The sequence below is a fragment of the Felis catus genome, chromosome E2 (assembly GCF_018350175.1).
Source record: "Felis catus isolate Fca126 chromosome E2, F.catus_Fca126_mat1.0, whole genome shotgun sequence".
Classification (NCBI taxonomy): domain Eukaryota; kingdom Metazoa; phylum Chordata; class Mammalia; order Carnivora; family Felidae; genus Felis; species Felis catus.
In genome coordinates, this window is record NC_058382.1 from 49,004,508 (window position 1) to 49,031,850 (window position 27,343).

Genomic DNA, 27,343 nt, shown 5'->3' on the forward strand with positions numbered 1-27,343 from the left:
GGAGTGCGGTCCCATCAGAAACAGTTTGCAAGTATGACTCAGGCTGACCGAGTACACTGCATTGCTCCTGTAATCACAGGCTCTGCAGCCTAGCCAGTCTTCATTCTCAGCCTCACTGCTTTTCTGAACGGACCTCTCTCTATGCAGCCTGCTATGGCAGAATCAGGGCCAAAAGACTCCCCAGGTGCACACGGACCTGTTCTTTTGGGTCTCAACTTAGCCTGGGTGCCTGAGAGGCTGTGCCCAGGGATGTCTGGCTACATCTGTTTCTATGCTCGTCCCGCATACGTAGAGCAGAGTGAGATTAACGTGATCTGAGCACTGACATCTGTCGACACAAAACAAGCAGTGGAATCTCTTTGCAGCAACGTTTAGCAGCTCCCCAGCAGAAGCAGAGAGAAGGAAGAGACTGACTTGGCCCCTCTCCGCTGCCTCACTTAACGGAGGGCTTCCAAGCCAACTTCGTTCCTTCGGGAGAAGGGGTGAAGGGCGTATGTGCTACTTGGACAGCTGCGATCCCTTCTCTTCATTTCCCTTACTTCTAGGTGTGAAGACTTGTCATGGTCTTTCCTGTTTGCCTGGTACCCTTGACCTTTCATGTGGGTGACAGGAGGAACTGGCCAAGAAGCAGGGGGGTCCTCATGATCGCTTTCTTAACCTAAGGCAACTGGCAATGTCCATCCCGATGTGGGGTGATAGAATGTGGATCTAGAAACCTGACTTTCTCGCTGAGGCACCTTGGGCAGGTCACAGTTTCCTCCATTGTAAAGTGGGGAAATAATCACTCCACTTACCCTGCTGCGTTTCAAGGTTCAGTGAGGTCGTATGTCCAGCGAAGTGTTAGGCACCACAAAGCAATGTGCACATGAGAAGAACTGTTACTCTTCTCGCTGAGGCTGCATTTTTGTACGAAAAATCTCCCCTAGCCCAAGTCTGCCTGGGTATCACACACATTCACCTGTCCTGATGTCTCTCTACCCTATCAGCGTTCCTGTTTCAGCCTAGCTGAGGGCGAAGGCCGGGGCTCGTCGCACATACATATGCTCCTGCCAAACACTGACTAAAATCAGAAAAACGAGCTTTAAGACAACAGTGGCCAGCCTGGTTGCTTTCCCCTGGGCATGATTTCTGGTTCTCTTTGCACAGCTGGCTTTTATCCCATCCTTTGGGTGACTCACTTTTCCACGGTGGACTATGGGCAAGTGAGGACAAAGCAGTGGCCCCGGCAAAGCCTGCAGACACTGGCAAAAGGAGATGGTGGCCGCAGGCTCAGAGACAGCCAGGGAGGCTTCCAAGGGCAGTGCCAGACTTTTCAAATACACTTACTGCTGGTCTCGCAACAAGGACAAAAAGACAAGTGGAATATCTGGGGAACGGACAGAGATGGCCACTTCAGGAGATTCTCTTGGGCATTACCTTTGCTGCATAACTCCACATTTCAATCCGGTCATTGAGACGTTTTTTGCACTCAGGTTGTAACCTCACCCGCTTATCCTCCAGGGCCTCCATGAGACAGGACATTTCTGTGAAAGAAAAGGGATGAGAAGAGTCTAAAACTGTACAGAACAGAAATTTCTATGAGGTTGGGGAGGAGGGCACCTTATCACCAGAGAATTCAGATGTATAGGCTACACAAAGTTAAATCCATTCTAGGAAATTGGACCAAAGATTTAACACGGCGAAAAATGATGTTGAGTTTCCAAGGGACCAGCTGCCCACAGACCCTTAAAACCTTCTTATTTTATTGGGCATGTCTGGCTCAGAAACAACTTTCTTCTACCTGCCCAGGATCCACCCAGTGTGGCCACTGGGTGAGCTGATGAAGCTGCTCTAGTTTGGCCAAGGGGGAAGAGGCCATGATCATGAGTTAAGTTTTGCTTCCCTGATAAATAACTCAACCTTCCCTTTTCATCAGAACCTTACCTCTGGTTATGTCTAGGTCAGTTCAAACCTGCAGGATTATTCATTCCTAAATTCATTCTGCCACAAAAGCCTAGTCCCGGCATCAACCAGGCCCCCAGAGGATGTTGTCTGTGGTTGTGCTGCAGCTAGAGAACAGAGTACCCGCAAGTGCTGTCTCAGAAGGAGTCTGTGCTCCTCCCAAGGTAGTTCAGAGAGGGCCAGAGTGAACAGTGACTTACGACGCCCTCGGCCGGGGGTAATGGCTGCACAGTGGTGCTTAATGTCCAGGGCACACGCTGTATGAAGAACTGGGTCCACAAAGATGTCTGCTTTGCTTTCCTTCAGCATGTTTAACACTTCCTAAGAAGGAAGAATCATCGTAGAGCAAGCTTTTATAGAGGAAATACATCAGATTTGTTATCTGCAAATACTTTACATACGAAGAGTAAAGTCAAGGAGGGAAGGGTGTGGGTTAACAACAGAACTTACTCTGAGACAGGGACAATGTGGTGATGACACAAAGAATGCAGATTTTTAGCAAATGATTCCATACACTCGGAGGCCTAGTATGATCAAAGCTATGTGCTAAACGAAGCGGGGGCTACAAGATCAGATGTGGGTTTCTGGCAGTCTGGTGGGCTGTATATGTTGCATACTAAATGTTAGTATTTATATCGGTTGGTATAATACGGCTATTTTCTTAAGAAAAATGAAAATGTGAAATCTAGAAACCAGAGTTTTGGGGCATCTGGGTGGCTCAGTTGGTTAAGTGTCCAACTTTGGCTCAGGTCATGATCTCACAGCTTGTGAGTTTAAGCCCTGCCTTGGGCTCTGTACTCACAGCTCAGAGCCTGGAGCCTGCTTCAGATTCTGTGTGTGTCTCTCTCTCTCTGCCCCTTCCCTGCTCGCACTCTGTCTCTATCTCTCTCTCAAAAATACATAAACACTAAAAAATATATATAAAAAAAATAAAAACCAGAGTTTTAAAACTCCCAGGCAAACAAAGAAAAATGTTTGCATAATGTTTCATGTTACCTCCGTTATCCTCAAAAGATAAAAAAGATTCACAGAGCATAATTTTTACTGCAAGAAAAACTCTTAGTGAGTCTAAAGATGTCCTAAACAAGAGGAACATAACCATGATGGAAGTGACATCAGCTCTGCAGACTTTCCATTTAGACTTGAAAGAACAGGAGGTAACAACAGGCCAAAAGTGCTTTCTTAAATAAAAATTAGTTTGCTCAAGAGAAAGACTACAGGCTCTGTAAAGCAACAATAATAAAAACAAGAAAACAAAAAACAAAACTCAAATATTACTCTTCAAAGTTAAATGGGATCATCTGATGACAAACTAGTCCAAGGAAAACTTCTGGATTTAGCTTTTGGCCATCTCCCATTATTCCTCAGGCCGTGTGGAATCAGAAACATTTCAGCAGATGAAAATATCTGTGTACAATATTCAGTGACTCAAAAATGACATCACTCAAACACTTTTCAAAAAAAGACAAAGCTTTTTTAAAAAGATCAAATATATTATTTCATTTGCAATTTTCCAAGATAATGTATGTTTAATAGTCATGTTTTGATAACTTCGTTTTTATAAGCTATTTCTGAAATGATTTTTATGAATGCAGTATCTTTACTGATACTATTGGACTTGACATTTTGCTTTCAGTTCTGCACTCACAGGGCCTTAAACCACGGCCTGGTCATGGGGATCAGACATGTTCATAAATAATGAGTACATGTGGAAGAATATTTCAGTTATAGGTGATTAATTGTCAAGAATCTAGTGCAAGTTTCGTAAGAGGGAAGAAACGTATAATCCCGGGAAGGAAGGTTTAGATGTTCTTGCTAAGATATGCAGACTACAGCATCAGAAGGGAAGAAAAAGTTTTGTGAAAAGCAGGCAGGGAAACAAGGCCATTGGCAGTATTACCTTTTTACATGCGTCCGTTTTGATTTTGAGCAGGTTAACTTTGAGGCACTCTTCTACTTGACCTGTCTGCTCTTGGGCAGCTGCTTCCTCAGCACACAGATTGGAGATCTGTTCCAGAGACACACAAAACACATCTCTGCTGTCACCAGAAACCCTGTCTCTGAAACCTGCAGGTTTGGTGACCCTCCCATATGGTCTGGATGTCTCCTCAGTCTCCTAGTGGACTTCACGCCCCGCCCCCTGTCCTGGATGAGATGCTGGGCTCCATTCACTGTCACAAAGACTGGCACACAGACTCAAAAACCAGTCAGTATACTGACGTTTATGCTGTCAACCCTGACATTTGAGTCAGAGTGTCCCAGGACTAGTCACAAAGAAGGCTACCCCTTGATTCCACAGGAGGAAGGTTACATAGCCAAGTGAAATACTAAAAGCAAATGGCTGGCATTTACAAAGGTTCAGAGTCAACCTCAACTCACAACTTGGCAACACACACACACACACACACACACACACACACACACACACACACAGGTTCTAAAACACAGTCCACACCAAAGATTAAAAACTTAAGTCTTCCTTGGGAGCTGTGAATGAGCATCTTTAAAAAATCTTCAGCTATGAACCCCTAAAACTGACATATGTCGAACACAGTTCTCCACATGGGCTTTTCTAGCTAGGAAGTCAAAGTCCAAAGACAGGCATTTCTTTAGCGCTATTATAGGAGCACTTTCTTCCTCCCCCCCACCCCCAACTTTTTTAACATTTATTTATTTATTTATTTTTGAGAGAGAGAGAGCGCATGCGCGCAAGTGGGGGAGGAGCAGAGACAGAGGGAGACACAGAATCTGAAGCAGGCTCCAGGCTGTAAACTGTCAGTACAGAGCCCAATGTGGGGCTCAAACCCATGAACTGTGAGATCATGAGCTGAGCTGAAGTCGGACACTTAACCAACTAAGCCACCCAGGCACCCCAGGAGCACTTTCTCTTTCTGGCAAGTCTTGGGGAATTCTAGGTTGAGCATCAGAATAAGGAGAAGGAAGAACTATACGGAGACAGATATAGTAAAAGAACACTCTAATACAACAGAGAAATATAGAACCAACACTCTATAGTGATAGGATGAATGTCAAGTCTAATTCAGTGTCACAGGGAACCAGAAATTCAAACAATGAAAAGTCCAGAAGATGGGCCCTGGATTCAGGGCTAAAGGGAAAGACGGTACAGAACTTTTCTTCAATAAACACTTCTCTGACCAGCTCTGTTCACAACCAGCTTCAGACCCAAATCCTACCTCATCTGAGCAGTGTAGCTGGAGCTGAGGATCTAGTCGGTAATCCAGAGCAGACTCCTGGATAATAATCCGGATCTGGTCTTCACAGTCCGAAGAGAGCCGCTACATTTGACAAAAGGAGAGTTCATCAGCCTATCAGACAGCTTGAGCTATTTATTTGGTCCCTGGTTTGGGAAGGTACGAAAAAGGTCTTGGGAAAGTAGGAGTAAGCTAGGGGCTTCTAAAGAAAAACCTGCCGGGAGTAGAGGGGCTTCTATAAACACACCTCTGCAGAGAGCCCAGGACTGTTTACCTGGTCAGCATATCTGAGCTTGAGGCACGAGATGACTTGGCCTTCCAGTTCCGAATCATCCTTGGCCTTAGTCAGGATACCATGGCAGAATTTAGGAATGTCAGCTTTACAGGCTTTCCTTAGCACAGGGTTTAAGCGGTAATCTAGAGTGGAAAGTTGTCAGTATGTGATAAAATATTCCACCTGGATTCAAAAATATTCAAGATCTACCTTTCAAAAGGGTACATATTACATCAATGACCACAAATAAACTACTGATTTGTTTATTTGCTAAACATTTACCGAGCATTCATTACACTGTTTTTATTTTTTAAATTAAAAAAAATTTTTTCTGGGTGCATGTTTTTATTTTTTATTTTGGGGGGGGAGAAGAAGAGGGGGGAAATATTTTAAGCAGGCTCCACGTGGGCTCAGCGTGGAGCACAACACGGGGCTCAATCCTAAGACCCTGGGATCATGACCTGAGCTGAAATCAAGAGGTGGATGCTCAACCTACTGAGCCACCGAAGAGTCCTGACTACACTGCTTTTAATCAGCAATATAATTAAATGAAAGGGTAGATGTGGACACAGAGACCCCAGGAATTCTACCTTGCAGCACGTCTGTGGGGTCTGCTGGTACCAGTATTCTTTAGTAGTTCTCAAAAAAATCACTCAGCCATCACCAACCTTCCCCATAACAGAGGTTTTGGAAAACACTGAGAATACTAGACTCATCTTGCCCACTATGTTCTAAGGTCTTGCAACTCAGAGCTGAAATTTCTCTGTTCTAAAAAACATTACCCATATATTCTCCTGCCACATGCATGAAGTTTTGTTAAATCTCTAGACTTTTCAAAGAACTCCAGCCTTGACTTCCTGTCTCCTCTTTCCTATGACTTTCATTCTGCCAAATACTCTTTGAAGGAAGAATATGTTATTTTCCTTACTAGATCCAGACTCTTCCCTTGAAATCCACAGGCAACAAAATATCTGTAGTTTAATTAGGTAGATATATGTCGACTCAGCTCCATTTAAGCCACATTCAATGGAACCAGGAAAGCCAAGCCATGATGTTACCTGTGTTCTGAGTGATCTGGCGCTTGGTTATCATCTGTTTGCATTTGGGATCCATCAATTCACTGTTCTTATTTTGCTTCAAGCACTGCAACATGGTTTTGGAATCTGCCTCTGGACAGAACCTCTGCAAGAAACAAAGATTTACAAACGTAGTTATCCAAATATGGCAATGAACATCATCTGCATCACCCTTCCACCTACTGGTGAGCTAATGACAAAATCAGCTTGAAGATATCACTTGGTACAAGAGAAACAGCTAAACCTGAATAAACACCCAGACTCCACTTCTCCTTTTATCAAGTCTCTACTATAGCTCTCACATTTCTCCCTACTACCCTCACTGTTTCCTATTTTGCACAGGATTGATTCTGTACCTGCATGGCTATGTTACATTACATGGCATCTCATGATCTTAAACACTGTTAAAGTAAAAACATAACATTGTACCAGGTGGCCAGGTAGCCCTCAAGCCATATCCACCCAATCCCAATGGGAAATTTAAAAATTACCCACTGAACAATGTGAACAGGAATGTGGGTTAAGGACCTGTCTAGTTCATCTTTTAACTATGGGGGCTATAATGCTACCAAACGGTGTGGGGCTAGTCCCTGTACACTTGTTAGTGTCCTTGAAGTCAGAGATCCATTTTGGACTAACAATAAATTCTACCTCTATCTGCTAATCAACAATGTATCTGCTAATTACAGCCTACGGATATCTTAATATAAGTTGATGACTGATTTTTACAAAAGTCATCAAAATCTTACAAAATTCCCTCAGATCAGAGCCTGGCATTTCAGCTTTTACACAGGACTCAAATCTACCAGGGTCAACTAAAGACATTTCTAACTTTCACAATTCTGTTTGGTATCTGAAAGAGTGAAAAGCAGCGTTTTATTTTATTTATTTTTTATTTTTAAATTTAATTTTTAAAAATTTACATCCAATTTAGTTAGCATATAGTGGAACAATGATTCAGGGGTGGATTCCTTAGTGCCCCTTACCCATTTAGCCCATCCCCCTTCCCACAACCCATCCAGCAACCCTCAATTTGTTCTCCATATTTATGAGTCTCTTCTGTTTTGTCCCCCTCCTTGTTTTTATATTATTTTTGTTTCCCTTCCCTTATGTTCATCTGTTTTGTCTCTTAAAGTCCTCATATGAGTGAAATCATATGGTATTTGTCTTTCTCTGACTAATTTCACTTAGCATAATACCCTCCAGTTCCATCCACGTAGTTGCAAATGGCAAGATGTCATTCTTTTTGATTGCCGAGTAATACTCCATTGTATATGTATACACCACATCTTCTTTATCCATTCATCCATCGATGGACATTTGGGCTCTTTCCATACTTTGGCTATTGTCGATAGTGCTGCTATAAACATGGGGGTGCATGTGTCCCTTCGAAACAGCACACCTGTATCCCTTGGATAAATACCTAGTTTTGCAATTGCTGGGTCGCAGGGTAGTTCTATTTTTAGTTTTTTGAGGAACCTCCATACTGTTTTCCAGAGTGGACCAGCATTTTATTTTAAAAGTAGTATTTTATTTTTTAAGTAACATTTTATTTTAATAAAGCATTTGCTTTTATTTTATCTTAAGTGTATTAGAACCTTAAATTTAAATCTCTTTATACATGTGGATACAACAAGGAACTGGCATTTAGGTTCTCAAGTTAGCCTGTTACAGAGAACGTTCACTGGAGAAGTATACGAAACAAAAGAACATATAAAATAGAAAAGCCTTTTGACTGTGGTAGGTGGATGATCAAGACATTTGGTGGTGACTTTCTCAACATACCTACCACTAACTGCCCTCAAAATCAATCATATATTGGGGCGCCTAGGTGGCGCAGTCGGTTAAGCGTCTGACTTCAGCCAGGTCACGATCTCACGGTCCATGAGTTCGAGCCCCGCGTCAGGCTCTGGGCTGATGGCTCAGAGCCTGGAGCCTGTTTCCGATTCTGTGTCTCCCTCTCTCTCTGCCCCTCCCCCGTTCATGCTCTGTCTCTCTCTGTCCCAAAAAAATAAATAAACGTTAAAAAAAAAATTAAAAAAAAAATCAATCATATATTTACTGGGTATCTATTTACTTGTGCCTTAGGTCAAAGTGAGGTCAGTTAGCTTAGCTCGATGGTTGTCAAACTTGAGCGTGCATCAGAATCAACTGGAAGGCTTGTTAAAGCTATTAGCTCTGCTCCCAGAGTTTCTGATTCAGTAGGCAGAGGGTGGGGCCCAAGCATTTGTAAGTTTCCAGGGGGTGATGATGCAGTTGAGCTAGGGACCACACCACGAGAACCACTGTCTCCTCTGTATAAAACAGGTTGAGTGGAAAGATTATAAAATTTGCTCCAAAGTTTAAAGAAGCTTATGTTGTTATTTTTATTTACCCTGTACTTAGCCCCTGGTTTGGGATCCCTTACCTTTATCATCTGCTTGCAGACTCTCATAAGTGTATAGTCTAGTTCTGGGTCCATCATCTCTGTCTCCTGTAGCTTAAAAACTTTCTGGTGGCAACGAGTACTTAGCTGCTTCTTGTTTTCTTTCAGGCATTCAATAATCTAGGGCATAAGAATTATGGTCAAGTTAAGGGATGTATCAGGGATTGATAATCTATATGTTCTCACTACAGCATTCAGTTCTTAGTGCATCCCCTCTCTTTCATTCCATTCCTAATTCCAAGGTAAGAGGAGTCAGAATTTCCTCACGAAGGAGAATTATGCTTGCAGATTTACAGCTTTAGGTCTAACAGTGAACCAGACTGTATAAAAATAATGGATGAGTTGAGCAGGCTGCACTGGAGGCTAAAGGGAAGGAATCCCCCTCAAGATTCTTGTTTTTTTCTGTCCTCTAGCTCTTCTTTGTCAAGACTCCATTTGGAGCACACATTAGGCACTCTGCTTTTCTAGGGAGCAATATCCCTGACTAGTCAGTAGGCACAAGCTAGGAGGTTCAGTTCCACTCACCATTTACCCCATGAGAATAGAGCATTAGATGCCAGGTATGAATGAGGCCCAGTCGCTACCCCTGATAAATACACAGTCTCACAGGGCAAACTTTTATAAACAACTACAATAAACAAATCAAAAAATAATAAATAAATAAAACAATGGGTGGCTCAGTCGGTTAAGCATCTGACTCTGGATTTCAGCTCAGGTCATGACCTCAGGTTCGTGGGATCGAGCCCTATGTCAGGCTGTGTGCTGACACTGCAAAGCCTGCTTAGGATTCTCTTCCTCTCTTTCTTCCCCTCCACCCTCCCCTCTGTTTCTCTCAAAAAATAAACAAATATCTAAGAAAAAAAAAAAGACGAGGGGTGCCTGGGTGGTTCAATTCATTGGACATCTGGCTTCGGCTCTGGTCATGGTCTCACAGTGCGTGAGTTCAAGCCCTGTGTTGGGCTCTGTGCTGACAGCTCAGAGACTGGAGCCTGCTTTGGATTCTGTATCTCCCTCTCTCTCTGACCTTCCCATCACTTGCACTCTCTCGCTCTCTCAAAAACAAACTTAAAAAAAACAGATGAGGGGCGTCTGGGTGGCTCAGTTGGTTAAGTGTCCGACTTCAGCTCAGGTCACGATCTCGCGCTCTGTTGAGTTCGAGCCCCACATCGGGCTCTGTGCTGACAGCTCAGAGCCTGGAGCCTGTTTCGAATTCTATGTCTCCCTCTCTCTGCCCCTCCCCCGTTCATGCTCTGTCTCTCTCTCTCTCAAAAATAAATACACGTTAAAAAAAAAAAACCTTAAAAAAAAAAAAAGATGAGCAGGTTAACATAAAAGCATAAAGTGCCATATGATGGATTTTAAGATAGTGAATTGAGTATAAATCTCCCCTTCCTTACACCAACCTTTTAGATATTATTAAAAAAAAAAAATGAGGGGCGCCTGGGTGGCTCAGTTTGTTAAGCCTTGACTTTGGCTCAGGTCACAATCTCATGGTTTATGAGTTTGAGCCCCACGTCAGGCTCTGCTCTGATAGCTCAGAGCCTGGAGCCTGCTTCGGATTCTGCGTCTCCCTCTCTCTCTCCCCATCCCCTGCTCACACTGTGTGTGTCTCTCTCTCTCTCTCAAAAATAAATAAACATTAAAAAATTTTTTTAAAAAATGAAATAAATGATAAAGAAGGGAAGCAGATGGGAATCTGCAGGAACTAGAGCTGTAGCATAAAGTCATGAGACTTCTATGAAATCCTCAAGGGACAACCAAGAATCACCAAATAACTGAGAGGAAAAAGTAAGAGAACAATTAAAAAAATATATTTAATGTCCTCAGAACAATACAGAAAGAAATGGTAAACCAGAATCAAGAACAGATGGTTATGAGAGGAACCAGTAACAGATTATGGAAACAAAAAATAAAACTCCCAACTGGGAGTCTCTCTAAAAACAGAATGGACACAGCTGAAGAATACATCTTTAAGCTGGGAGATAGACCTGAGGAATTACCTCAATGCAGTACAAATAACAAAGAAATGGCAAGTATGAAAGAAAAAATGAAGAGACATGGAGGACAGATTCAGATGTTCCAACTGTCTAATATGAGTTCTAGAAGGAAGTAAAAGCAAGGCAGTATTTGGAAGAAAACAATAATTGAGAATTTCCCCAAATTGAGAAAAACATGAATTCTGAGACTGAAAGAGCCAACTAAGATAAAGAAAAAAACAAAACAAAACAAAAAACCCATCCCTGATTACATGCCAGCGGAATTATGGATCATTAAAGATAAAGAGAAAATTCAGAGTAGATGATCTGCACAGACACGAGAGTGAGATAGACATCAGCAATAGCAGATACAAGACGATAATGAAGCCACTATCTCAAAGGCTAAAGCACCAGTGTGGTGCTTTCAGGGCAATTCCCTGAACTAGAAAACGTAGCTGAGTCACTAGAAGAACATTACAAGAAAAAAAAAAATCACTTCTTTGTACTTCATTCCTGACTAATACTAATTCAGGACAGGGCCCAGTTCTGTGCGTTAAAGAAACAAGATTTCCCAGGTGATTCCTATGTGACTTCCAGTTAAGAACTTTTGTGCAACAGGCACAGAGTAAGGGAATAATCAATTCTGGAGGTACACGGTGTTAGAAAAGCTACAGAGAGGAGGAGACATTTGAAGGATTGTGAAGAGCTTCTTAGGCAGACAAGGTGGAGAAGGACAAGCTAACCTGAAAGAGGGAAGAGAATGAACAGGAAAACATGAGGAATGCAGGTAAGGAACTTCCTTTGGGAAAGTCTGGTGAAGCTTAGGAGGGGATGACTAGGCTGGACAGAATGTGACGAGGCTCATTCCACCAGCAAAGAATTCACGGCTAAAATGTTAACTTCACATTTTCTTTTTTTTTTTTTTTAAGTTTATTTATTTATTATGAAAGAAAGGGCAGGGAGAGATTGGCGGGGGGGGGGGGGGGGGCGGGGGGGGGCGGTACAGACAGGGAGAGAGAGAATCCCAAGCAGGCTCTGTGCTGTCAGTGTGGAGCCTGATGTGGGACTTGAACGCATGAACCGTGATATCATGACCTTAGCCAAAACCAAGAGTCAGACACTTAACCGAGTGAGCCACTCAAGCGCCCCCCCTCTTTTTTTTTTTTTTTACTTAAAGTGTATTTTGAGGGGCGCCTGGGTGGCTCAGTCAGTTGAACGTCCAACTTTGACTCAGGTCATGATCTCACACTCATGTGTTCGAGCCCCACATCAGGCTCTGTGTTGACAGTGCAGAGCCTGGAGCCTGCTTCAGATTCTGTGTCTCCCTCTCTCACTGCCCCTCCCCCCTCGCACTCTGTCTCTCAACTACTCTCTAAATAAATAAATAAACATAACAATAAAAAATTTTTTCAAGTGTATTTTGAGAGAGTGAGAGAGAAAGAGCACAAGCGCACAAGTTGGGGAGGGAGGGAGGGAGGGAGGGAGGGAGGGAGGGAGAGAGAGAGAGAGAGAGAGAGAGAGAGAGAGAGAGAGAGAGAGAATCCCAAGCAGGCTCCTCACAGCCAGCAGAGAGCACAATGTGGGGCTCAAACTCATGAACCATGAGATCATGACCTAAGCTGCAATAAAAAGTCAGACACTTAACCGACTGAGCCACTTAGGTGTCCCAAAATGTTACCTTCACAGTTTCACAATTAAAAAATATAAACAGACAGTTACCTGAGCATTGCCATACTGCACAGTGGAACAGTAGTTCTTGATGTCACTCTTGCAAGCTTCATACAGATCTGGTTCCAGACGGATGTCCTCTGTCTGTATGGGAGGGGGCCAGCATGGAAAAGTGAGGTTACTCAAAACTGGAGATGTCAAATGTTCTACATATTCACGTACTGACCAGATCTTGTCTAGTGACCACAACCTTTACACAGCAAAATAGGAGCAGTGGGGCCACCGCAGTAAAAGGAGAGCTGGCATTTAGTTTCAATTCTGCACTAACTAGCTAGATGGCCTTGGACTTTTTTTGCAAAACAAAATGCTGCCACCTACCCGGCCCCTTCGCAGGACTGCTGTGAAATGAAGTAAGATAATATGATGTGGAAACCACTTCAGGAAATTAAAGCATTATATAAATGTAGGGTTCTACTTTTATTATTGTTTTATTGAAAGAGCGAGGTCCAACGCTAGGGACCCAAAGTCTCAATTACACTAGGATATCGAGGAGAGCTCCACTTCACACATAATTACCACCGAATCACTCCCACCCTACGTGAAAATCTGGTAATGTAACTTTTGCAATATTACTGGTGTTTGGTGTTCATTACTAGTTTTTAGTTTTTATTTAGACTGAAGTGAAATAAGTAGAATTCACAATACAGAATATACTAAGCATTTTTAGCTGTTTAGCTTAACCTCAAAAGCAACATAAGTTTCCCCTTAGAGCGCACACTGCATTCGACTTGCCAGTAACTGTTGTACCTCGTGATCTGTAAGCTCTTCAGGGCATGGCATTCCCCTGGAGACTGTTGTGGGTCAGGGAGTGGGCACAGATCTCCAGCTGACACGAGCAAATTGAGGGAAGGATCTGGCTACAGGCTGTGGGGGAGGGAGGAGGTCTCTCCTGTTCTACTTTCCTGCTGGAGACGACGTGGAGCAGGAGGCCAGAGCCGCTGCAGGTAGCCATGGTGAGGGGAAGCAGCCTTACCATGAAGCTGGTGCCACGAACAGCAAAGCAAACAGGGAGAGACCCTTGATCCTTGAGGGCATTACTGATGCACGGACTGTATCATGTGCTTACAGCTTGTCCTATAGTGAGCTTCCAGTTACATGTGGTAAAAATACTTTATCGGTTAGGAAAAGTGAAGCAAGAAGCTGTCACATGGTAAGATCTGAGCACAAGGCTCCAAATCTTAACAATCATAATAATGGCTAAAACCTTTCAATTTGCCCTCACCCTTCACCCAACTTTCCAGACCCGCCTCTGTGTTTCTGGGACCAGAGGCTGTGCTATGTATGAGGCATTACCATCTCTAGCTCCTCCACCCGCAGCTGCTTGCGGCACTTCAGGGACACCCTGTGTTCCTTGGCTTCCTGTAGAGTGTCATTGCGCACAGTGGTGCTCAGACAGATCACCACGTCCACCCTGCCAAGGAAAGGAGAAGGCTGAGACTGGCTGGAGCCACATGAGGGCAGAGAGCCAGGGGCTGAGCTGGGGCAGGGGCCACATCAACACTCCAGAATGCATGACCCTCTTTACCACGTTTTTGAATGCTTTTTCTAGAAGTCTCATTGTGTTAAAAGCGCTAAAAGCAGTAACCTGACTCTCTTATGTCACAAATGACTGAAGGCGCACTACAATCCTGACAGGTAGGGAGGCCACAAGAGGGGACGTAAGGACAGTTCAATGCTTGTTTTGCTAAAAACATGAGACCAGAGAGGAATGCTGCTCTTAACTCTAGACTGTGTCTTTCTTTGATGAGCTGTGAAATTCATTCTTGAGAGGTACAGGACCTTGAGCAAAATGGGAACTTGATTTATATGAGGGAGAGAGATGTGTTCTAGAAACATGCCTTTGCAAAGAGTAAGATGGAAGAATTCAGGCAGCCATGCTGTAAAAGCCCATCACCGTCTTCACTGAGACCTAATTCTTTTTTTTTTTTTTTTTTTTAATGTTTATTTTTGAGAGAGAGCCAGTGTGAGCAGGGGAGGAGCAGAGAAAGACAGTGAGAATCCCAAGTAGGCACCGCACTGTCCACGCAGAGCCCGATGCGGGGCTTGATCTCATTAACTGTGAGATCATAACCTGAGCCAAAATCAAAAGTGGGACGCCTAACCGACTGAACCACCCAGGCGCCCTGAGACTGAATTCATAAATGAATAAAGTTTTTGTTTCCAAACTAGACCTCTAATTCAGTAAAAGCCCCTGCTGCTCTCCCAAAGAGTTAACATAACGGAATGATGTTGGGAGGCAGTTAACCTCTTATTCATACTATAACTGGCTTCTCTAAGTAACAATCTAAATCTGCCTCTTCAGTCAGACAGCCTGAACCTGGGAACATTAAAATCGCCCCTTTAGCCTCCAGGCTCTCTGTGTCAGAACCACCACCGTCCCCTGTGGCTGCAGGCAGCCATAAAGATCATGTGGCCACACAGCCCAAGTGCATGGCCGTACTACCAAGGGAGTGTGCAGGCCTCCAAGGCTAACCCTACCAGTACACAGGACATTTGTCCAGAGTTTAGGGAAGCAGAATTAATCAATTAAACGTTACATACTTCTTTTTTATGTTGGGGCAAAGTTTCAACACATCCTCCTTGCAGGCCATTTTAAACTTGTAAGAAAACCGAAAATCCTTCATCTGCACCTGAAAAAGATGATGAGAAAGAAAATCAGCAGCTCTGTGGCAAGTTCCGGTTGGCAGTGCTGGCTGATTGCACAGAGACTGCAGAAGCCTGCCTTCCACGCCCTGTGAAACTTGCTCTCCATCTCAGACTTCGTGACCTGCCAACCTCCCCATTATTCCCTCTGCTAAGGGTACCCTGGCGTTCCTGCCATTCCAATCATGCTGCTCCCTCTGCCACGAAGCCCTTCTCCCAGATCCTCCCTGGTCCGCGCATCACCTCCTCAGCATTTCTACTCAAACATCTCCTTCTCAAGTCCCCTTTCTCCTTCATCCTCTAGCCCTTATGCAGCTCTAGCCCACCTGAGACTCTGTACTTATTTGTAAATGTGTTTTGTGTCTTTCTCTTACTAGAACACAGAACAGACAAGGGCAGGGTTTGTTGCCCACTGTCTCCAGTACCCACACTCCAGAGGCCCTCAATATCATTTGGTAAAGGCAGCCACGTAGCCCATAGGCCCTGGGAAGAGATCAATTTTATACAGATGACAGATTCCATCCTCCCGGGAAGGAAGTGCTTGCTTTACCAGAAACACTTTCTTTAGACATGTGTAACTGTGAAAAGTACAGTTTAACCTGATGTGGATGCCAGACCTGGGTAGTACGATTTAGAAGAAAAAAAAAAAGGCTTAAGAGTTCAGTACACTGATAGACATTTGGGCTGCTGCACTGAACAATGACAAAACAGCAGATCCCAGTCATACTTTCTGTGCAAGCAAAGGTTAACGTATCTTATGAAAAGCAAACAATGTGACTCATCGCTATTCCCTAAGGGTACAGACTCCATCTTTATTTAGCACTGCATTCCTAGAGCCTACCATCGTGCCTGGCCATAGTGGAAAAGACCGTATTTTTTGAGAGCCAGAGAGGACATATATTTGGAAAAAAAAGATTTCTCACAGAAGAGGTGCCCTGATGCTCTGGAAGAGAAAGAATTCAGAGCCATCCAAGCAGCCAAGACAGCCAGGATTTGCCTGCTGTTACTCACCAGCTGGAAGTGGGTAACTCCAATGGCGCACTTCTCATTCATATCCTTCTGGTGTTTGTTCTGAATCAGACACTCCATCAGGTCCCCAGAGTCTATCTGGTTATCTGCCACATCCTGGGGAAGGCAGTGCACATTTACATTTCATTTCTAACAATTAGTGAACAAATCGTGCACCCTAGTTCATAGAAAAATGGAAAACGAGACTGATTCTAGAGCCTTCACCAACAAGATGCCTCATAAATTATACCAAAATAAGCCTGCGAAATTACAAGGGATGTTTATCAGTGTTTATCAGTATTGGCACAGCAAGCTGCCCTGCATGAAGCTCCGACACGAACATGTACTGTGCAGGGTTTTTACTCCTTCCCCTACATGACGCCAGCAGCTGGCTTTCAGCATCACACCCAACATTGCCTCCTGGTTCCGGCATGGTTTCACCCCTGTAATTTAGCTAGTTCAAAATAACAGAATTAATTTAATTTACAAGAAGAGAGTCGGGAGGTGCAGCTACTATTAATGCTAACAAACCCCAGGCTGATGTATTGGCGGCAACACGGCTATGCTCAGGAGGGCCTCCCCCTGCCCCCTTGTAAAGGGCATCTCCACAACTGCCACTAACCACATACCAGGTCATCTACCAACGATAATCAAATAAGGTTTCTGAGAATGGTGGCACCCGTCTCTTGATTTTGTTTACATTTTTCACTTTAATTCATCAATCTGATGATCACTCAGGAGTAATGTATGCCGAAGACAAGGAAGTTAGTGCAACACACAAAGTCCCAGTGAATTTGGTTTTGTTTTGAATCCATTTCTCCAGACATTACTTACGTGGCAGAAGTTCTGAATTATGGGCTCACAGGCTCTCATCAGTAAGGCTTCGATCTGAATATCCTGTGGGAGATTAAACATATTAATAATTCTGCTTTAGAGTCAGTAGTTTAGGAAGCGGGCCAAGTTTGTGTTTCCGACTCAGTAGCAAGTGATGGGCATTTGCCATCGCCATAATCTAAGGTGTCCATCTGGAAGCTAGTCGGGTCTTTAGGTTAGACAGCCACAGCACAGAGAGAATTGCTCCTTCATTATATTCTGAAAGGCAAGGTTTTCTAGAGGCAGATACCCCTTGGGCCTGAGCAAAAGATAAGGCAGAATTAAGAACAGTACAGAAAATAAAACATTTAACAGTAATCCTAGTGTTTAGCCTTTGGAGTTTTTCCAAATGGCTAAGCAGTTCAAAATGAAAATGCGGGTAACTGACATCTGTCTTTAGTTTATAAGCTCCTAAAACAGACGACAAACCACTGCCTCTGGGGAACATACACAAATGCCTTTAAGCAGACAGCAACCTCTGTGCAGCACTGGCTGCTGAAATAATATCTTCCTTTAAAGAGTGACACACCCCAGAATGTCCTCAAAAGCCCATAAGGACAATGAAAATTGGAGAAGGGAGATGACAGAAGATGAAAGAAAGCAATAAACTTTTGAAAAATAGAAAGCAAAAAAAAAAAAAAAAAAAGACTAGCTGAGCAATGTAATTGTACGTATTGATACTTTTGACAATTCAAACAGTTCTAAAAGGCTTATGATAAAAAATATAGCAATTTCCCGTTTCCCTGATTTCTGCTCCCACAAGACCATTTTAACATTTTTATCTGCTCCTTCCCCAGTAATGCTGTATTTCTAAATAGTATTTCTTGCTTATGAGACTTTCTAATTTCTTTTTTAATATTTTAGTGAGTTACACGGATAAACACGTGTATTCAATCTTCCACATTTAAGTGGAAATCCCAGCCTTTTATTTTCTTAATGATGACACAAACATTACCAGATGACCTAACCGAAAGAGCTAAGGTAAGAGAACAGGAACGGGAATGTTCGGACTGGGCTTGCACGTGACTGAGAGATCTGAAGCACAGCTGCTAGCTTTTCTTAAAGGCCAGGGAAAAGATTGGTCTAATCACTGTGATAATTCTAATTTATGAAGAAAACCAAAGGGCTAAATGTATGGGCTATTTCTCTGGAGAAATGAGGAGAGGGGTTTAGGAAACAAAACAAAACACTTCTTGGTAAAGCCAGCGGAGAGAAGTGACACTCTCGGGGCTGAAAAACAGCAAGCCTGAGAACAGAGGACAGGTTGCTGACAGGGCTGCCGCCATCTACAAGCTGCAGACTGCTTACCTCAGATTCTAACTCAGTGAGGTTGCCGACTATATCTCTGCACTCTACAGCCAGGTCGTCAAGGTGGTCCTGGAGGCACTCTAGCTCCTGCAAGTAAGAAAGCAATCCCTTGGCATGTGTCAATTATATAAATGAACAAGGGAAGCAGAGAGAACAGGGTCTACTACTTCCTTTTCAGTGGTCCTCCTTATCTTTCCTTTTAAAAACTATTTCACTGAACAGAACACTAAAGCTTTATTTGAGTCCCCAAACTGGGATTGTTGAAAAATAAGTACTTGATGTAAAAGGGTAGTTAAGAGGGTCACAAGGGGCTACAATAGCCATGCAAATCCTACAGAAGGCCCAATCAGTAAGTCCAACAAGAATCAATGTCGAGATGTCCTCAGAGTCTAAAAATTTCATCAGGCCTTTATTCCACTCTATCAACAACCTGCCATTCAATTTTAACCTATGTTTTGAACACCTTTGCTCCCATTTTAAATCTGAGCACCAATAATAATCAACGAACAACAGATTTACAGGGAAAGACATGGAACATTTTAAGACTTTTCATGAGCAAAGTAGGCTGGGACCCAGGATCCAAAACACAGCATAGAACTTATAGCTCCTGCAAGTCAAATGTGGGATTCTAACCTTGGCCCACATAGAAAGATCCTGAGGAAAACTGCAAAGCAAATGAGCACATTAGGGTTTGGACATCTAAACACTATCTCATCTAGGCTTTGGAAACTGACCTGGAGAGACCTCGTAGTATCATTCCATGACTATTCCCTTTAGAAACATAGAGGTTTTAAGTAGAACAGAAGCTCATTTTCCCAAAGCATATCAACAGCTATTTCTCAGCAAAGGGCTCTATTAAAGGATCAAGTTTAACTTACTATTTTGCAAGAATCTCTGTTTTGGAATTAGAATAGGAAGTGATGAGCAGGGGGGTGTAGGAATTATACAATGCCCAGAAAGCGGGGGTGGGGTGGGGAATCCCTAAAGGAAAATGCATAAAACCTCGGGAGTAAGATAAATGGCTAAGGGAAAAATCCCAGTCATAGAATCCTTTCCTGAGCCAAGCTTCACAGCAATGGACTGCCACACAGCATAGCTTTCTCACTGTTACTTCAAAGGGGGTATGGAAAGAAACTGTTTTCTGGGATTCCATGTGACCATATCTTTTGTTTCATTAGACAGAGGCAGCAGAAAGCTGAACTGCAAGCGTTTTCTAACAATAAATTTGACAGAACTGCAGCAGGCCCAGGAGGTAGCCTGCTGAAAATGGCATTCCCAGGGTGAGCAGATCTGAATAGTGAGCCATGTTGCTTCTTAAACATACCCCGTTCCTGCACGGGTAAGTTTTTAATAGTTTAATCCCAGAGGATATTCTGGAGTAGTAAAAATGGAACCTAGAAACCTGAGTTCACACTTTGTGCTAGTATTACTGGAGCTTTAAACAAGGACTTACTCCTCACCACAGAGGACACACTACCTTCTAACTTCATTTGCTAGAAAGCAGTAATGTAGCTTTTCTATTTTTTTAAAGCAGGCACAAAATCGTTAGGAACCATTCACAGCATGCATGTAATTCTGGGGGCTGCTGCTTCTCTATGCTTTCCGGTATGGAGAGGTTATGACACAACGGACCAGATGTCTGGTTAGGATTACACCTGAGTATTAGGAAAGGAAGTCAGTACACTTCCTTCACTTCTTGAGTCTCAATTCTGTCAATTACCAAATGGAAAAGATAATTCCCATTCCTACATATCTCATAGGACTACTGGATGGCATGCATGCTATTCATGTATGCCAGTATTTAGAATTGTTTATATTTATACACTGCCTTCTCTCGAAAGGACTTAACGTACCTTGTAAAAGTGAGAAGAGAAAAAAAAGGCAATATAAAATAAAGTTAGAATGAGTTAAAAAATAGGAAGAAAAAGAAAATATGGTAAAGAAGGGGGGATGGAGCTAGCAGCAAACCTGGTACACAAAAGCCTACCACAAAATCTCATATACTTGCTAGAGGCAGGTCATACCTTTGGCTCCAGGCTTTTTAAGAGGCAACACGAAGGGGGAAAATAATCGCTTCCAAAATACAGTAACCATAATATAAAAACAAACCAATGGCTTAGGAAAAGTAGTATTATTCCTTCCACAGAGACGAAAGAGAAAAATTTCCTTAGGATTTCTTATGAAGAGGACACTGAATAATGTAACAAAAATAAAGATTGTATTTTATGGTCTGTACTCTATATAAAATGTTAATTGTGATGATGATGATGATTATTACTACTGTAAGATAAATAGGTGGCTATGTGAGCTACCTGTCCAGTCTCTGTTTTTTCACTGCACCATTTTCCCAGATCGATAAGGCATTTATCCTGAAGGCCAGGATCCAGCTTAACATCCATGGCACGCTGGTGTAGGATCCTTTGGACTTCTGCTCGGCACTCTCGTGAAAGCTGTATGAGAAAGAACAAGCAAAATACTTTAAAAGTACCAGAAGCAAGGGTGCCTGGTTGGTTGAGCATCCGACTTCAGCTTGGGTCATGACCTCATGATCTCATGGTTCATGAGTCTAAGCCCCACATCGGGCTTGGTGCTGTCAGCGAAGAGCCTGCTTAGGACCCTCTGTCCCCCTCGCTCTCAGCTTCTCCCCTGCTCACACTCGCTCTCTCTCGCTCAAAAATAAAATAAACATTAAAATAAAAAAGCACCATAACCAAAACAAAAAAGCACTAGATAAAGGATATCTGTTGTCAGGAAACTAACAGAGAACATTATAGTAATTTATATAAACTTTATACCTCAAATCTCTTCCAGAATAAGGATTAAATTTTCTAGGAGACTTCTAAAAGCCTGTATCTCTAGGAATGAGATTATACATTCAATATTTTCTAATACACTATTGAGACAACATCCTTTTCTCAAAATACTCTGATAAAAAGTGAACCGGATTTGTTCAGGTTAGGTTAGAGTTTTTTGTTCAGCGGAACTAATCTGCTATTACTCTATGAATGTAGAGTAGAATGCGGGCTCCAGTTCAGGAAAAGGCACACACTTGGGTCAGGAACATTAAGTTCAAATTTACCTAAACTCACAATAAGTCTAAAAACCATCTGTATCCTGGTTAAGAGCTTCTAATGGAACTTTAAAGTTAAATAAAATTAGGGTGGCAATATTTGTCTATTTGTCATTTAGATTTTGGTAATTTAGGGGCACCTGGGTGGCTCAGTCAGTTGGATGTCTGACTTTGGCTCAGGTCATGATCTCACAGTTTGTGAGTTCGAGCCCCACATCAGGCTCTGTGCTGACCACTTGCTCAGAGCCTGGAACCTGCTTCAGATTCTGTGTCTCCTTCTCTCTCTGCCCCTCCCCCGCTCACGCTTCGTCTCACTGTTTCTCAAAAATAAATCAATGTAAAAAAAAAAAAAAAAAAGATTTTGGTAATTTAAAGAAAAAACTGGAAATGTCCCCTGACTTACTTTGTTGAAAATGTAAAATCAGATGGAAAGAAGCTGGTGAAGCAACTCTATGATTAGTCGCTGAATAATGGAAGTTTCTAGTAGTGCAGCAACCCCTCCCTGCCAGATATACTAATAAACAAAGTTTCCTACAATGACAGAAGTCAGCACAATACAACAAACTAACTAAAAAAACAAATGGTTGATAAGAAGAAATGAAGTCAGTATTGAATGCATACCCTCCTGCCCTGTTCCTCTGTGCGGTAGGCATGTCTATATAAGCAGGAGAACACAGCTCCGGGAGGCATAAGTTCACTGGTTTCATTCCAACCATGGGTGTGGCAAAGACGAGATGCATCTCCTTGGCACTTGCGGTATAAGACAGGGTCCAGCCTATAAAGTTAAAAGATATTCCTGAATTTTGTTCTTCAGGAAGACACAGTGGTCAATCTGTAGAAGTCTGTTGACCTTGGCACAGAAGATTTAAGTTCTACCTCAAAGAGGCCAAGACAGCTATGTAAGATGCGCAACATTACAACAGCAGACTCAGCACTAACACGCCCAGGCTGAAATGAGAAAATAAGGGCTGTAGCTTATCACCAGGCAATTCACAACTTTCCACTCAATACTTTTTTTCTAAGTGTGAAATTCAATCCTATCTGATACACTAGATTCAATAGGATCAGGAAATGGCAAGATAAACAAAATCCCTCACTCGACTTCCTTTCCAGTAAAACTGTTACTCTTCTTCCTCCCATGCAAGCTAAGGCAGTTCCATTTTTAGTTTACCTGAATATGCTTATCAACTTAAAAAACTTGACATTTAACTCTGACTCTGGAGACAATGGATTAAGGCAATGAGCCTGCAGCTTCTCCAAATCAGACCAATAGATGCTTAATTCTGTCCACATCATAATGTCAACTTTAGGGGAGAGCTAGTGAATGGGAGGAGAAAAGCTAATACTTAATGAGTAGCTTTTAGGCCTGTGAAGCATTTTTTTGATCATGGGTAAAGGAGTTACAGAAGAGGAAAAACAGAGTTTTGATTAAGGCAGTAAACTCAGTAAACTACGTAAACAGAGTTTAGACTCTGAGTCTAAACTCAGGCTTAGACGGCCTGAGAAAGTACAGAGAAATTCCCATGTACTTTTCTGTAGTCCTTTCCAGAGCTAATCTGAGGACACAGAAATAAAAATACATTGAACCTTCTGAGTAATCACTTCCCAGTAAAGTTTGTGGGTGACATATTCAATCACTAGAAAAAGTTAATGACCAAACTCCAGGGGTTAAGATAACTGAGTCAGGAAGGAGCTGAGCCTGGGTGCGGCAGGAAAAGCCAGCTTCCCAAGCTGTCGGGTCCTGGCTGTTCTGGAAGTAGAAGGGAAACTGAGACATAAAAAGAGGAGGGCATTGAAGCCAGTAAGTTACAGTGATTCTGACTGCAACACAGATCCTTCTTCTATTTCGTCCCCTACCCCTCCTTTCTTGACTAACAGGATGAGAAGAGAATTAGAGAATCAAGTTGTCACTTATTGATAAGAGCCTCTTAAGATAGAAAATTCAGTAACTTTGAATAGTTAAAGGAATAAAAGTAAATTCCCATATCCAGCACAAATCAATAAAAATTAAAATGCACTAGTATCTTCTTAGAAACGTATCTGAAGATGCTTCTGCTGCCCCACAGGTGCCCAAGTCCTTTCAGGATAGATGTTTGTGGTATCAGAAACATTTGACTCTGACTTCCAAAATAGTAGCGAATGGGGGCACACGGGGACAGACCTGCAGGGGCTGCCTCAGCTTTGAGATACTATTCTGAAAGCAAGAAAGGTTTCTCAAGGGATTGGAGTGTGTCAGCTATCCCCGAACTTACAAACATATTCCTACCGGTTATTTCAAATAATACAAAAGATACTGACTACACAGGAGAACATGCTGAGGCTTACACTTGATTCTGGCTTCAAAATACTCACTTCCAATCTCGGGAGATGAAATACTGCAGCTCTAACAGACGGTGTTCACAATCTTCCACCATTTTCTCCGTGTACAAGTGCTCCATCAGGCACGAGAGGATCCTGGGAATAAAACAGGGATGAAATTGTAGCAACAGGTTTGGAATTCTCACATCAATATTTCCTTGGTCTGTAGAAAAAGTCATTGAGCTATTTTTGAGGGCAATCAGGGATTTACTTTTCTGAGAATAACTCAAATTAAATCAGTCTGACAATGATTATGGCTTCTAACTTCAGGACCACTTAGCACTTAGGACTTAGCTTACTTAAGATCTGTGTGCAGCTGCTTAATTTTTAACTGTTAGTTGTGAAAATTCTCCAACACACACAAAAGTAAAGAATCACACATTAGCCACCTTCCCTTCCCATAACTTTATCAACGTATGGCTAAGTTTGTTTTAATTCTACACCCCCTTGCTGGTATTTTGAAGCAAATCCCAGATACCTTATCATTTTATTCATAAATACTTGAGCATGTTTCTCTATGAGAACATAATACTATAACCCACGAAAAGAAATTAATTTTTAAAATCCTTAATGTCATGTAATATCCTGTTAGTTTTCAAATTTTTTCCCAATTTTCTTATGCCTTTTTATATGTTCATTCAAACCAGGACCCAGAAAAGGTCCACACGCTGCATTTAATTGATAGTCTCTTCAAATGATTTTTAGCTATAGCAGTTCTCTCCTTCCCTCCCTCTTCCTTGACCCCTCGTGCTCAATGCAGTTATTTTTATATTGGTAAATATTCTTAATTAGTCTTCACTGTGTTTATCTATCTCCTCCAACTGCATAAAAAACTTTAAAGAAGAATACCCTTTTTTAATCCCCTGCTATAGCATGAACAGCAGGAGTGTATGCATAACAGAATGATGACAAATATGGACTGCATTCATTTTATTGTTGATTACTGCCAGCTGCAGGCTATGCGGATTTGTGCAGAATGGGAAACCTGTTCTTTACTTGCAAACTGGTTTTAAAACTAGTTTGTGCATCACATGGAGAAAACTACTGCATGACATTCAAATACTTTAGTATAGCATTTTATAGCTTTCCTAAATCTTGGACGCAACTTCAGAGTTCATTTTGTTCATGATTATATCCTCTAACCACAACAGTTTTTATTTCAATTAGAATTAATTAATTTCTAATAATTATCAAGTAGCCAATGTAAACAATGAGTCAATATACAAATAGGATGAACTACAGAGACAAAGTAATGTGTCACTTTATCCTGAGTGTTTCTCTCTCGTTTTCATTTGACCATTAAACGGATTATTCAGCGACTTAATGCACAGGCCCATACATGCTCGGTCACAGTCAGTGAACTTCAGCACAATGCTGGGTCTCGGTGTCTCTACATCATGGATGAGGCAGAGCCAAGGGCTCCATTTCAGTACTAGTTCTATCAAAAGTTGGTATGTGTTTCTGTTTAGAAGGAATGTTTCTGGCGCTACACTGCCAAATACAATACAATGTAAATAAATACCACAAATAAGATAACCTACATTGGGTCTCCTGATCTTATGTGTTTGCAGGCCGTCTGTATAACAGATTCACAAGCTTCATTGAGAGCTCTATCAATGCGGTAATCTGCGCCAGGGTCCGTCTCCTGAATCAGTGTTTGCAGCTGGATTAAAAGAAAATTAAGAAAGAGGAACATCTCTTACATATGAGGGAAGAGCAATGTCATCTTTTCAAATATTTACTTGGTCTGGTATATCACAATGTACTGTTAACAAGTTTAACAATTAACAATTGTCACTGGCCAAGCATAAGAGCTCCTGTCAAATACATTCCAACTGGCTTCTCTACCTTGAGCCTCAGTTTTTCTGTTTAAGCTACTGTGGGGATTGCTTGTCTACCTGTCTGGACCATCTCTGGACATTTCCAAAACAAAAGCTCTTTACAATATAAAGCCTGCCTTTTCCCTCATATCTGCCTATTTGTTAATCAGATTGCTAAATCTGACCCTCACGGCCAAGCCAGAATCGAGTGGACAAGGGTAAAGAGAAGACATTTCCACTCAGAGACCTAATTTGGTTGTAAGAATCTAGAATTTGGATTATGCAGCCATTGGCATTAAAACAAGCATGCTCCACACTATTAAAAACAAATGTGAGATTTCATTTAACTTGTAAGAAATATCAATTAAAAAAACAAGAATGCAATACTTATAATTTCCATTTTTCCTCAATTATCTTTTATACAACGAAGAGGTAAAGCAGAACTTGCTCAATATACATATCCAGAAAAATACTTGTCGGGCGCCTGGGTGGCTCAGTCGGTTGAGCGTCCGACTTTGGCTCAGGTAATGATCTCGCGGTCTGTGAGTTCGAGCCCCGGGATGGGCTCTGTGCTGACAGCTCAGAACCCGGGGCCTGCTTCAGATTCTGTGTCACCCTCTCTCTCTGCCCCTCCCCTGCTCATGCTCTGTCTCTCTGTCAAAAATAAATAAACGTTAAAAAAAAATACTTGTCATGATACAGCTGAAAATGAGAGTATTTTCTTTAACATCTATTTTTGCCTGGTCCATTCTCTGTCATGGAATAAAGTGAGAGCATGAGAAGATGGGCCTCTAATTCTTTTTTCCGGTCTTTGAGGAGAAAGCAGTTGGGGCAGAGGAAAAAACTCCAAATTAGGGATCAGAGGACCTGAGTTCTATTAATAGTTCTGGCTCTGCCAGAAATTAGCTTTGAGAACATGGTCATGATTAACCTCTACTGCAGTTTCTTGAACTGAGGAAGAATTACAAGAAAGAGTCATATACAAGAGAAGGATGTATAAACTGCAAAGCATTTTACACATGTAAAAGATCATTATTAGTACAGATGGATACCAGATGGTGTTTTGGGGTGGGAATCTTAAATAACAGACAACAAATTTAAAAACTAGAATCCTTCTGGTTTGGGTTCCCTATTTTCCAAGTTAAAGTCCTTTCTGTGTCACAGATTTAGCCTTTGGAGGAGAGTCTTCTCTGATCTTCATACATGTGACCTACAATCCCACAGGGGCTCATACGAAAGCACTGACCCCATCACACATGGGGGGAGAGAACACAGATCAAAAGGAAATGAAGAAAGAAAATCCCAATTCTATCTATCCTAAAAAGTCAACAATCAAGATAAGAGAAATAGAAAAGATTTCTGGGGCGTCTGGGTGGCTCAGTGGTTGAGGATCTGACTGGTTCAAGTCATGATCTAGTGGTTTTTGAGTTCAAGCCCTGCCTTGGGCTCTCTGCTGTCAGTGAAAAGCTCACTTTGGATCCTCTGTCCCCCTTTCTCTCTGCCCCTCCCCTGTTTGTACTCTGTCTCTCTCTCTTAAAAAAAAAAAAAGTTTTAAAAAGTATTAAAAAAGAAAAGAAAACAAAAGATTTTCAATATTCTGGGAAGGAAGTTATTTATACCAATTGTCGGTG

The 27,343-nt window shown here is 42.2% G+C and overlaps 1 protein-coding gene across 2 annotated transcripts in view; it reads right to left on the reverse strand.

The window, feature by feature from the left end:
- GLG1 (golgi glycoprotein 1) overlaps window positions 1-27,343 on the reverse strand; it is a 150,834-nt gene that overhangs the window by 5,665 nt on the left and 117,826 nt on the right. For both annotated transcript variants that reach the window (XM_023245357.2, XM_023245355.2), the window contains exons 9-25: window positions 25,434-25,555; window positions 23,887-23,988; window positions 22,156-22,309; window positions 20,777-20,914; window positions 18,465-18,551; window positions 17,118-17,180; window positions 16,287-16,400; window positions 15,174-15,262; window positions 13,926-14,043; window positions 12,624-12,716; window positions 8,911-9,048; window positions 6,486-6,609; window positions 5,428-5,570; window positions 5,136-5,237; window positions 3,842-3,949; window positions 2,142-2,262; window positions 1,417-1,523 (exon numbers count right to left, since the gene is read on the reverse strand). In XM_023245357.2, coding sequence (XP_023101125.2) covers window positions 1,417-1,523; window positions 2,142-2,262; window positions 3,842-3,949; window positions 5,136-5,237; window positions 5,428-5,570; window positions 6,486-6,609; window positions 8,911-9,048; window positions 12,624-12,716; window positions 13,926-14,043; window positions 15,174-15,262; window positions 16,287-16,400; window positions 17,118-17,180; window positions 18,465-18,551; window positions 20,777-20,914; window positions 22,156-22,309; window positions 23,887-23,988; window positions 25,434-25,555 — 1,923 coding nt within the window. The remainder of the gene's footprint in view (window positions 1-1,416; window positions 1,524-2,141; window positions 2,263-3,841; window positions 3,950-5,135; window positions 5,238-5,427; window positions 5,571-6,485; window positions 6,610-8,910; window positions 9,049-12,623; window positions 12,717-13,925; window positions 14,044-15,173; window positions 15,263-16,286; window positions 16,401-17,117; window positions 17,181-18,464; window positions 18,552-20,776; window positions 20,915-22,155; window positions 22,310-23,886; window positions 23,989-25,433; window positions 25,556-27,343) is intronic.